The 13,600-nt window shown below is 39.4% G+C and overlaps 1 protein-coding gene across 3 annotated transcripts in view; it reads right to left on the bottom strand.

Moving 5' to 3' along the window:
- Positions 1 to 13,600, bottom strand: part of LOC113147769 (ras-specific guanine nucleotide-releasing factor RalGPS1) — a 69,118-nt gene that overhangs the window by 54,398 nt on the left and 1,120 nt on the right. For all 3 annotated transcript variants that reach the window (XM_026338988.1, XM_026338987.1, XM_026338989.1), the window contains exons 2-3: positions 3,865 to 4,003; positions 1,592 to 1,696 (exon numbers count right to left, since the gene is read on the bottom strand). In XM_026338988.1, coding sequence (XP_026194773.1) covers positions 1,592 to 1,696; positions 3,865 to 3,921 — 162 coding nt within the window. In that variant the 5' untranslated portion in view covers positions 3,922 to 4,003. The remainder of the gene's footprint in view (positions 1 to 1,591; positions 1,697 to 3,864; positions 4,004 to 13,600) is intronic.

Here is a 13,600-nt window from a genome sequence, read left to right as displayed (position 1 = left end):
CTGAGCTTGAAAGGACTTGCAAAGAAGAAAATTCAGAAAAAGTGTAAGGATCTTGTCATGTCACACCCTAGACTTGAAGCAGTTATTTTTCACCAAAGTAGCCTACTGAGTAAAGTGTCTGAATAAATGTGATATTTCAGTTTTTAACTTTGTAGTACTTTTACTAGCATTTCTGAATCACTGTTTTTACTGTGCCATTATGGGGACTTGAAATAAATTTAAACAACTGTAGTGTCAGGCTGCAACATAACATCTTGACAGGGCTGTGTGGGTCCTGGCTCTTGCTGTGTCTTATCCAATCAAATCTACCAGACAAGCTACAGATCCCACGTTTCTGCAGCAGGTAGAGGTAACTAGGTGAATTCAGTATAAGACAAGAAGAATGCATATCGACAAGAAATCAGACTTCACTTACACCAGAATCAGCCTCAGGATCTAACAACATACACTGCCTGTCCAAGAAAAAAAGTCACACAATCTAATATTTTGTTGAGCTGCCTATAGCTTTGATTACATCGCACATTCAATTCTCAATGGTGTTAAGGTCTGGACTCTGTGGTGGCCAATCCATGTGTGAAAATTATGTGTCATGCTCCCTGAACCACTCTTTAACAATTTGAGCCTGATGAATCCTGGTATTGTCATCTTGGAATATGCCCATACTATCTGGGAAGAAAAAATCCACTGATTAAATAACCTGGTCATTCAGTATATTCAGCTGATGTCATTCTTTAGGCATACAATGTTGCTGGACCTTGTACAGTAGACACTAAGCATGATGGGTGCATCACTTCACTCTGGAACAGGGTAAATCTGGACTTATCAGACCACATGACCTACTCTCATTGGACAGTTCTTAACCCAATTTTAGTAGTTTCATCAATCTCCTTAGATGTTTTCTTTGCTTGATGGTAATAATTTGACTCTACTGAAACAGATTAACAACCACAGGATGTTTCTCTAGACTTAGTTGTTCAAGAAATGAGAAGCTTCTCACTGCATCTGTTAAGGTTAAATAACTTGTTGTTGGCAGAAAAATAATCCTCCATGATTTTTTTTTTTCAAAAATGTTGTTGATTCTTAGCATTCTGACGTGAATTACAAAATTATTTCTAGATGTTTGGACTTGGTTGACCAAAAAAGGACAGACCAAGAGCAATAATCAAATGAGTTGTACAATTCTACAGGGAAATGTCAAGGTACACCATCCATCCAAGACGTTAAGCTCAACAGAAAATGAATCATGCAGTTAAGGTAGAATAAATTTAATATTTTGGAATGACCATACCCCTAGCAAGTAGTAAACCTCAACAAGTGCCTTCAAAATGTCCCCTCAGAAACCCAAACATTAACCCCACCTTTCCTGCAGCTATATGGTAAAAGAGTAGAGACCTTCCAATAACAGAACAGCAGCTGCTAATCTATCTGACATACTGAGCTATCAGCACAGAGCCAACCTCCAACTCCCTGTCCTGAAAATGTGTGAAAGAAATGCCAAGCATGTAGTTTAACAGTATATTTACCTTTAAGTGAGATCTGATGTGTCTTAAGTGTACATGCAAACACTGAATAACATTTGAAGTGAACTCACGGCAAACTCCTCAGGTGTCACCTTCAGCACATCAAACACTACGGCGTCATAGCTCTTGGCGTAGTCCACACAAGGTCCATCCAGTGAATCAGAGCTGCTGCTAGCCTAGCAGAGACATACATTAAACATCATATTAACTGCTTTGTAGTGGAACCAGCTGTCAGAAAGAACAAGCAGAATGTCCATGTTAACACTGTGTAGGGTCTAGTGGGTGAAGTGACAGGTAGTGAGACACAGGTCAACTTAATTGCTCAATTATCATTCAGTCCTAAAATGTGCACTTGATGAATTGGAGTAACAACATGTATTTTTACCATATTGCCGCTGAGGGCTTAATAATGTTAATATCATTGTTTGTTACTACTATTGGTTGTTGGCCTGTCTGTCCATCCATCTGCCCCAGCTCTTCAGTCCAGGAAATCATCAGAAACTAGACTGCTAGAAAAATGTGACCATGCACTGAACCTGGACACACAATGATGATACAATACCTGATGCAATTTATCGAGAACAAGATATACAGGGTAACACACATGCCTATATGATTAGAAGAAACTGTATTAAGCAACACGATTCCAGTTGTTCATGTCATTCAAATGTGAAATGAAATAACTAAATGAAATAACACCAATACTTTCTGTTCAGTATTTAATACATAAATATCAAGAAATACTGAATTCTACTAATAGTGAGAATAAACAAAACATTTAATATGACCATTACATTATCCAGTGCATGTTTAAACTTTTCTACTATTTGTCCCACATATTATGAGCAGTAACAGAGTTTACTGCTGGATTGTGACAACAAAGAACCTCATTACTGAAACAACATTAATTTTTGTTTGGTTGTTGGTTTAATGTTTTTGTTTTGTCTTGTTTTTGGTAAAGCCACTTGTCACAAATAATGTGTTACATATTGTCTACAGGGCATCTTTAAAAAGTTATGCACACATAGAGGAGGAGAGGACAAAAGGGAAAAAAGTCACATCAAAAGACCCAAACAATTACTAAAATGATTTTAAATGGGGGTGTATTATAACAGCAGACAGTTGAAAATAAAATGATGCATAATGTGATTCACTGTAATAACCCAGTGAATCACGTTTTCCACCAAGTACAAGAGATGCTTTTCTATTGGCATATTACCCATTTTAAATTATAATATTATGGGATAAAGGCCTCTGATGTTTCCTTCAGCCTGTTTATTCAGTCTCGATTCAATCAGGTTTAAATGCTGACTTGTAATCCTTCCTGACATTTTAATGATACAAAAAAGAAATGGAAATTTCATTTTATAATATACCACTGGAAAAAAGAGAACAATATACCTCCATGAGTACTTTAAAGATGTTTTGGAATATTACTATGTACAGGTGGTTCCAAGGTGGGAATGTATGATGCTTTTTTTGCCCTTGAAAGAAAAGACCTATGTGGGCAGACAAAAATAGCCACTGATGCAATAGAATAGAATTCATGCTGAAAGCTCCTTTCTAATAAATGTTAACATAGATATCATCACATATATCATCTGAAATGATCAGCACATCTAAACATATCATAAATCAAGTCTGGGATTCAAGCAGAACATTTCTAAATTTCCAACCAGTAAACCTCAGGTAATGTCTCCTCTACTTTTCATGTGCATTTATAAGGACTACGTTATTGTGCATTACAGCTATAGTAATTACTTTTTGTACTAATATTAACTGTACACAGAAATTAAATATTATTCTAGTTTGAAAGTAGGTTTATAAATACTAACGTCGATTCATGTAATGTATTTGCAACAATTAACTGCAAGTGTAGAGAAAGATCTACGTACCTTACAATGAAAGAGCTTGCATATACCTATATAAGAAATGCAGTTTTCCTGCATCAAGCACTTTAATTGTTCACAAATAAAATATACAAGACAACAGTTTTCTCAGTCTTGTTTTATAAACACCCTTATTACGTCTTTGAGCATGATGAAATGTGCTGTCAGACAGTGCAACCAATGATTCAAAGTAACCAAAGAACACTGCAACTGTGAATATATATATATATATACACACACACACACACATACACGTGTGTGTGTGTGTGTGTGTGTGTGTGTGTGTGTGTGTGTGTGTGTGTGTGTGTGTGTATATATATATATATATATATATATATATATTCCATAATCCATATTATATTCATATTATACTGGATGTCAACATAATCCCACCCTCAATCAAAGATGAATAATTACAAAAAATATCTGCAAGCACTGCAGAAGCTTGTTCTTACCTCAGAGGTGACTGAATTGATGCTGGTGCCATCCAAGAGCCCGTTCCTGCGATACATGCTCACAGAAGGACCGGTGGGATGCACAGGTCAGCCAACAGGGGCCTTTAGCTGGGGGGCACACATAACCTCTCATCCATGTCTGTAGACAGAGCAAATAGTATTTAACCCTCCAAGAATTAAACAGAAACATTCTAAATGTACATAAAAATACACAAAAATCTGCACGACTTATGTGAAATATTGAAATCACGGTTTTAAACACTTTGCTATTAGGGGTGTAATGCTTTTCCAAAGCCATGATCCCATTCAAATCTCAATTTCTGAGCCATGGTTCAGATCACACGTCAGTTTTTTTTTTTTTTTTTCCCACTTTCTTGGGACAGATAGGCAGCTTTGAGTAACCAACAAAGACATACAAAAAAGGCTTAGGCACAGAAGATAGGAACAGTATCCCAAACACAGAGTGCCTACTCTCAGTGACAAGATGCCCTCTAAGGTGCAACTGAAACACTGCATTTCCGATTCTCTGGGCACATAACGTTGCTGAACCTCTATTTTAAGAAGAATCTGATTTTAAAATCTGTGTAGCTGGTTCTTTACAAATGATCTTACTGCATTAACCTAATGTGATGTGTAAAACTGCTCTTATGATAACAATAACTTTGCCATATATTTGTCAGTACATTTATAGTTTGGTAAATATATGATAAATACAATATCAAATAGTACTCCAGGGTCTGGTTATGGGTGTTAAGTAATTTCCTATGAAGGCTATTACATTGTGTGCTCTAAAATATTATTTTAAAATGTATAATTAATAATTAACAGCACATTTATGTTACTCAGCATGTTGTTGCTTTCCAGTACTATCATTTAGTAGCAGCATAAACTGCTACACACGTGGCCATTAGATGGCAGTGCACACCAATATTAATGTTCAGCAACTTCACTACTACACTTGATTCTGAGCAAGGTTTCAGTCTCCAGTGTCTCCTCCCTGCTTCAAACTGAGGTGCTTCTAAGAGCTCTGGGGAAAAAAAAGTAACAAACCAGGGAACACGTGACCGTCAGGAATGAGTGTTATCTGAGAACACTGCATTTCATGGATTTCATACAGAGCACACAACGAGCTTTATAGAAACAACATGTTCTCCTACATCTACATGTGATTCTAGATCCAGTTCAAAGCTGTTCAAATTGCAACTTAAGAGTTTATTAAAGTTTTATTTTTGATACATTTAGATTTTATTGTTTTATTTCAATATCGTTATCTTCTATAAATAGCTTATTCAAACATCTTAAATTGTGCAGCAATTAGCAGCTTTGACAGTAATTTGTGTGCATTAAACACACCTTAGGAATACTCAACTTGTTTTACTTGACCTTTACATTCACATTGAAAACCAAAGCTCCCATTTTATGCAAAAAATTAATAACCAAAATGTTATTAGCGGCAACAAAAACTACAGTATTACAAGCCACTACAGCCATATTCAGAGTTTTCTGTACACCAACACACATGGCCATTAGATGGCAGTGCACACCCACATTAATATTCAGCCACAGCTAGAGAGCTTCTCCACCACACTCCATCCTCAACAGGTCTACAGTCTGTTTATAATGGAACAGTTGCACTGTCACCTGGTGTCCGGTTATTCAATTTGGCCGGGCACCCAACAGTCCTGGTGGTTCCAAATTTGTTAAATTACAAAATGTTTGAGGCCACTCCTTTAGTAGGGAAAGCTTTAGAAATGGTTTTATAACCTGGGCCTGATCTGGATGGATGAATGGATGGATGGATGAGAGAAATTCTGGTGTTGCAGTAGCCATTATATAGAGAAACATACTCACACACATAGAAGATTACATATTACATAGGAGTAACACAGGAACAAGAATACAACTGAACAGAAACAAAACTGAAGCATATTCACACCTTTAAGTTGCACACAGTTGACAAATTTGCAAATGTACAGAACAAGAACAATTGTGTACAGCGGTTGTCTGTTGAGATGAATGTGCAATACCAAGACATGTATGTACGTAATACAATAAAATGAAGTTTGTCAGGTCTATCTCCCCAGCGATAGTGAAAGTGATAGAACAGAGCTGTCCACTGTCTGAATAAAGTTGTTGTACAGGGTGATGGCTGTTGGCAGAAATTACTTCCTGTACCTTTGCTTATTACAACAGAGCTGAAGAAGTCTAAACCTGCTCCATTGCTTGATGATACATGATACTGGGTACAACAGACTGGTGAAAGACTGTCACACTACAGTTAGAAATGGTAAATGGTCTTTACTTAAATAGTGCTTTTCTACCTTGCTGGCATTCAAAGAGCTCTTTCTCACCCATTGGCGTGTGCGCGCGAGCACACACTCACTCGCTCGCACGCTCGCTCGCACGCACGCACGCACGCACGCACGCACGCACGCACGCACGCACACAGACACCCCAATAGCAGAGCGGCCATGCAGCTGACCTGACTCACCAGGGGAAACCTGGGGTTCACCATCTTGCCTAAGGACACTTTGACATGTGACAGGAGGACCTATGATTGATAGACAACAGCTCCTGACAACAGCTCCTGAGACACAGCCACCCTCACAGGTCTACTGTACCTTATTTATTCTACCTATGATAGAATAAAGTGTGAATAAATGGGGAGATCTGAAGATGTCCTGAAGATACTGTGTTTTACTTTTTCTTTTTTTTTTTCTCAAATTCCCAAATATATATCTTGTTAACAAGCCCATCAAAGTATTAGAAAAGCTGTGTAGGAATAACCCATTTTATACACACACTGCTACTGTGGTAGCTAAAAGCAATGAAACAAGTGGCTGGTCAGCTGAGAACAGAATGTGGGACGAATCCCCAACAATTCTGCTCGCCTGGTCAAGTGTGGTCTGCTCATAGAAAGACTGACCATTACAATGATCTTAGTCTGTACCTGATTTAACAGCATTTTGTCTTTGCTGGAAAGACCTCACTAAACATCACTGTTGGCCCTTCCACTCTTTTTCATCGCCTTTTCCCATCCCCCACCCCACAGAATGGATCCTTAAATTTTCATTACCATGCTGCTACACAGATAATTTAGCACTGACCCCTTTTTGCAAACCTCTTAGGGACTCCCCTCAAAAAATGTCTGTTCAGTGAGAGGGGCTTAATTATGGACAGTGTGAGCAGAGAGGTGAGAGAGCTCCATGCAAGCCATTTTGCTTGACCACAAAATTTTACTTTCCCAAGGTCCTAAACTTCAGGTTGTGTACAGACTCCAACTGTATCCGTTTCACAGTACTGTTTTTATTTTTGAATACCCACTTAGGTTATGCAGGTTGTGTAGCAACAACTATGTCAGGCACTGCAACTTTACCATTTAGCCGAGCTGGATGCATAGGACAACACAGAGTTAGGGGTTTACGTTCCTTACCTCAGGAATGACAAAATAACATGACAAAGACTTTCAAAGGGCTCGTTTGAACCGCTTCCTGTTAAAGCACATGAAACTGTGCTTTCAATTCAATTCTACATTTAGCATACTGATACTCTCTGTGAGCATACTCGCCCACACTGCATGTAGGAGTTCCTGGGAGATTCCATGTCATAGTGAGTGCTGTGGGCGGTTCAGCTGCTCACGTTTGGAGAAGTAAAGCAGTTTTTCCCCAACAGAAAGCTCAGCTGAACCAAAAATAAGTGATGAGCACTCAGACAACACACTGCATTTCCTGCTCCTGACTCTGCAATGTACAACAAAGTAGGTGTGTGATGTGTACAGTCTAACATAGTATCTTCATTGTTTTAGTGATGTGTGAGCTGATGCATGCCAGTGCAGTATGCCAGTCACTTTGCTAAAAACAATCAAAAGCACACTTTGAGAGCCTGGTAGACCCATAGACATCTGCATATGCACAGAAAGAGTGCATGCAGTTTGCTAATATACATTGCTCAAAATAATTAAAAGGACCACTTTCAAAAACTGAAATCAGAGAAAATAGGGAGTTTGACGGTCACAGGCAGAAAGCATCTCTTGTAGCACTTCATATTGATCAGTCTCAGAACGTGCTCTTCTGTCCAGCCAGCACACCGTCTAGTGTAGAGATTGTCCAGGATTGAAACAAGTTTGGACAGCATCCTCCCACACCCAGAACAGAGCCAACCCTCCTGACTAGTTTGTTCAACCTGTTAGTGTCTGCCACCTTAATGTTGCAGCCCCAGCAGACCACAGCATGGTGCTTCCGATGTTGAAAGTCCTGAGCCTCCTCAGACAATAAAGGCTGCTCAGGGCTTTTTTTGTACAGTTCTGTTGAGTTTGTTGTCCAGTCAAGTTTATTATACTATTAAACTCAACCTTGGCCCAATTTGTATACTCGGCCTTGAAGCTGTATATCTCCAGAGTGCAGTTACTGCTCCTACTGACCTGCCCAATGTTATTGCTGCTTGTTGTTGTTTTTTGTTGCCTGCTGTTCTTTTCTCCATCCCCTTTCCACTAACCCCAACCGGTTGAGGCAGATGGCCGCCCACCCTGAGCCTGGTTCTGCTGGAGGTTTCTTTCCCTAAAAGGAGTTTTTCCTCTCCACTGTTGCCTAATGCTTGCTCAAATCTTAATCCTTACACTGTAAAGTGCCTTGGGATGAGTTCTGCTATGATTTGGCACAATAAAAACCAAATTAAATTGAACTAAACTGAAATTAAATTGATCCACGATCCCCTTAGTCACCTGGCTGCTGGCCTTGTAGCCAGTGATGTTTCCTTCAGGGCATGCTCCTAAGGAGACATTCCTCCTTGCACAAAAGAGCAGATACCAGTCTTGCTGATAAATTAAAGACCTTATAGGGGTCTGTGAAGCTCATGAGTACCCTGGGATCTACTCCATGCTCTTGAGACTGTGCTGGGAGAGACAGCAAACCTTCTGGCAATGGCACGTGTGGATGTGTCATCCTAAAAGACTTGGACTGCCTGTGCAACCTCTGTAGGGTCCAGATATCACCTCATGCTACCAGTAGTGATACTGCCGTAGCCAAATGCCAATCTACTGAAAAACAGTCATAAAAGGTCAAAAGGGAAAAAATGTCAGTGGCCTCCAAATGTAAAATCATTCCTTTTTAGGGGGTTGTCTCATTGTTGCCCCTCTAGTGCAGTTGTTGTTAATTTCATTAACACAAAAATAACTGAAACTGATTAACAAACCTCTTCTGCTACTTCACTGACTAGATCAATATCCCAAAGGTTTAATTGACTTGATGCTATACTTTATAAAATGTAATCCTGCTAATACTATCCCATCTTGTTTTCAGTCCTACATTTACTCAATAACTCAGAAAAGCAAACTGCTCAGTGTTTAGAGTGCTACTGCTTCTGTGATGTTTATAGCAGTGCAAATATGCAGTAGTTCATATAGAAAGTGGCAACAGTATATGTAGTACTAACAGACAGGTGTCCCCCAAGGCTGCCATACTACTGCTAGGTGTAAACAAGAAGACACTCAATACAGATGGAGCTCAAAGTACTGCAGTGTGTCCCCTTGTATGGATAAGTCACTTTATTTGTTCAAATAGAACGGACTAGCTTCTGCAATAAAAGCCTCCCAATTTGGATCATCAGTGTGTACAGCAATGCTGGGGAAATTAACTAATTACCCTCTTTTTTTGCAAGAGACAGGGTACACCCTGGACAGGTTGCCAGTCTATGCACACATCAGTTTTTTGGATAATACATTGATAACAGAGCAACACTATCTAAAACTAAACATGCCTTTTTTTTTTTTAATTATCATCAACAGTTTGCTGAAAGGATAATTGGATGTTTAGTTTAGCCAAGCTGTGTCATTTCTGATATTTGGCAGTAATTTACATTTTAACCACTCTGTAACACGTCATGCTCCTAAGAAGTAATCTTCACACACTTGTGTACTGTATGTTGCATACTAGAGCACAGCTGGCTGCAAATAGTTGTGATTTCTTTGGAGCTACAAAATGCTGCTTTAAAGAATCAAACTACGTGAGGTAGCATTAGACTCAATCAATCCTTTCTGCCCTGCTTTTCCTCTACATGCTCCACCATGCTCTCCTATGCTTAGCCCAGCCCTTCTTACAATAAACTAGAATTACTGCCTCTCGGTTGTATAGCTCTGCCAAGGAGTCACATAGTTTACACACATCTGTACAGACTCATAATCTACTCAGTTCATCTATGAGTCTAAGTGGATGTTTGTGCCAGATATAGCAAAATTCCCTCCAGGCGTCCTTGAGATATTCCATTGATGACAAGGGGACGGACATGAGACCTTACAAAAATTGAATGAGTTCAGCAATACGTCCAAGAGGACAATGTGACAAATTTAAAATTTAAATCCCTTAAGGCCGCCCAAAGCTATTGTATTCATGGGAATCGGATGGGGGAGCAGCATGATGGTGTAGTGGTTAGCACTGTTGCCTAACAGAAAGAAGGTCCTGTGTTTAAATCTAAAGATAAGGTGTCTTTCTGTGTGAAGTGTATCTAGTGTAACTATGTGTCGGTGAGGGTTTTCTACAGGTACAGCTTCCTCCCACCATCCAAAGACATCTATTTAGGTTAAGCTAAGAGGAAAAGAAGTCTAGTATGTAAGGATGGATGGATGGACACAACGCCTAAATATAATGCTGCCAGTCAAAGCTGTTCCCAGCGCAGTATAGTTAGAAGCTACAAAACCCAGCCAAGCAGAAATTGTTGGGGGTAATGTGTTTCCAATATAATTAGCTACAATTGGATAATAATATTACTTTCCATAGTAATGCAGGAATATAATGCGATACAATGTAATGTAACTTACTTAATGTAGAAACTTTTGTAAGAATTCCTTTAAATATAAATCTGACATAGGATGCTCTAGAGTGAAGATGTATTACTCCACTGGATTTTCAGTAACTATAGCTCAGTTCACATGATTTTGTGCAGAGGTGTTACAGAGTGTCTCTCAATGACAGTCACTGGCAACACACCATACAGACCAGCTACAGACAGCACTATAACCAACAAGTTGCTTGTAACAGCTGAGAGGGTCTTCATCAACACTTTGTTCAAGATAAAGAGATGGGACAGGGAATGTTAAGCCAGTTTAAATCTGTACTTGGGCCTGGTGGGTCGAGGTGAATACATTTTTTTGTTTCTGCGTCTTGAGCACAAGGTTAGCGGTTGATCTCTGTATGTTGGATTCCCTCTGTCAAGGAAGAGGAGGTATGATGGTGTGTGGAGGAGCTGCGTTGATGTTGACATTGTTGCTGATCATCATTTGTTTTTTAAAAAGGCCAAACCCCTAAAACCCTCCGAACCGTGCAAGGGCTATCAGACCAAGAAAGACAGTAAATGGAGTGGCGCATTAGATCACCTAATCCACAATCACCCAACTTAAAGCCAAATGAGACTGTTTGGGATCAGTCTGACAACAGAGTGAAGAAAAGGATGTCTCTAGTATAATTTTACTTTATAAAAAAATAAAAATAAAAATCTCAGCTTTTGACTGGCACTGTAAGGCTTCCTCTGTAATGTCCCTTAGACGCATTTCTCCTGTTTCTGGAGCACATTAGATGTCACCCATATCCATTATTAGGTACAACCTTTGCCTCTCTGCCAGTGAGAAGCAATGCCTACTATCTATTTCAGTGTCATTGTGCTATGAAATGATGCGTTTTTTGTTTTGTTTTGGTTTTTTTGGGTGGCAGATATTATAAAGCATACAGCAAGTCATGTACCCATCAGTATCCATGGTGATGCCTGCTTCCTGCTTCTAGCAGTAAACACTGTGCCTGCACCCCCCCCCCCCCCCCACACAAACTGCTGCAGAGTGAACCTCAGCAGATAAGTACTAGGCCTTTGTGTATTGTCATCACAGTTGAGGTAAAATAGCTGACGTGGCAGCCTCTGGATTGAGTTCAGCAGAGGAATTAACAGTCACACTTACACTGTGGCAGCTTACTATATAAATACAACCAAATATTACAAGCTGTAATCAAGCACTGGTTTTTGGGACCCATCCCATGGTAGGTTTTATATGTTTCCACTCAATTTACATATAAAACCCCAAATATTTCCTAAAAACATCAAAAACTGAAATCTCACATTTCTTAGAATATTTACACCTCTCTATGCTGCAGTAGTTCAAATTGTGGTCCACACAGAATACGGATCGTGTCATTTCCTTCTGTCCAAACCTGACCCGTATTGCAATGCAGGTCAGAACCCAAACTGAGTTCGATGTAGCCTCGTTTGTGTGGTGCTTTTCTAGTATAGCTATTCTGCATCCCGTGCTTGAACTCTGGGGAAGATCTACAGGTGAAACACGGCAATCTCCCATGACTAATAAACAAAAAACAAGTGGTGGATTGTGTCGATGACATATGTTGAGTCAGAGTAATCATTAAGAGAGTTAATACCAAAAAATAAAAAACAGCAGTTTGGTAATATAGTACTATCTGAGATTTCAAGTGACAGACAGCGAACAAAAAAAAAAAAAGGATATTTGCAAGAGCTGTTGTCAAATTGTTGCCACAACATGTGGGTAAACAACAGAGCTCCGCGGCTAATAGAGTAGAGTAACATGACTTCCAGTAATGCACTGTCTGGTAACAAGCAATAGCAAACTACTACTTGGAGTTGTTTAAAGCTGTTACACAAGTAGACACCAGGAGATAACCAACTATATAACCCACTACCTCATTAAAGACGTGCTATCCTTTACTGCAGACTAGAAAGGGTTTCATGCTGGATGGATGTGGTACAATTCTGCTTTTTAACAGAAAGGTATGGTTATTTATTTGTTTAAACTGGAAATTGTTTGTACTAGAAAATAGTCTGTTTAATGGATTTTACTGTAATAAATACATGCTGGAATCAGTTTATATCTTTTTCTTGCATTGGAAAGCATCCTGTGTGCAGCACTGACTGCATTTTAGCAGTCTATCATCTGCTGGATAGAAAGGCACACTACTTGAACTACAAAATCTGTGCTGCCCACTATTGATAGTATTGAGTTGAAGCTTGACTATCTGTCAGAAAAATCACAATTAGATATTTTCCCCAAATCACACAGCCCTAGTATCAATGGATCCCATCAGTTTCTGTCCTGACCTACATACTATAGGTCAGGTACAACCTGTTTGCTTTCATTTTTCTTGAGGTGAGTGTTGAACTTGACTGAAGTCCACCTGCAGTAAACTGAGCCGAATGGACAAAGTTTAGAAAGACACACTGCTGTTTCTATTAGTTCCCTCGGTTCACGCTGCCCGTCAGGACACAAACCAAGCCACAGAATCCAAAGAGCAGCGACAGGGTGTGAGCATTTTCTGAAGCAACCGTTTGCAACTCCCAACTTGATCGCTTGACATGATTCAGTCTGGTCTACAGGCTTTTATCAACTGATCAAGCAAAAAAAATGTAAAAAATGTTCAACTGGTTCCTGCATCTCCAGTGTTTCCAGCACTTACAGATTTCTATTTACATAACTGCAAAATGCAGATGTAAAGTCAGGTATTTAAATGTGAGTTTGTTTTATCAATAATAATGATAATAATAACACGGATCCTATAAAGAAGTGTTAGTTAGAGCAGAGACAAACACCCTATTGTCTATCACTATTTCATACTGGGTGGAGGTGTGGAGGTGTGGAGGTGGGGGGGGGTCATATTGTGCATAAGGCCCAATAAATGCACGAACCGGCCCTGCGCAGCACACAAACATGTTCTGACATCGGACATTCAGA

The sequence above is a fragment of the Anabas testudineus genome, chromosome 22 (genome assembly GCF_900324465.2).
Source record: "Anabas testudineus chromosome 22, fAnaTes1.2, whole genome shotgun sequence".
Taxonomy (NCBI): domain Eukaryota; kingdom Metazoa; phylum Chordata; class Actinopteri; order Anabantiformes; family Anabantidae; genus Anabas; species Anabas testudineus.
Note: the sequence above shows the minus strand (reverse complement) of the source record. Positions and strands in the feature narration are given on the sequence as shown.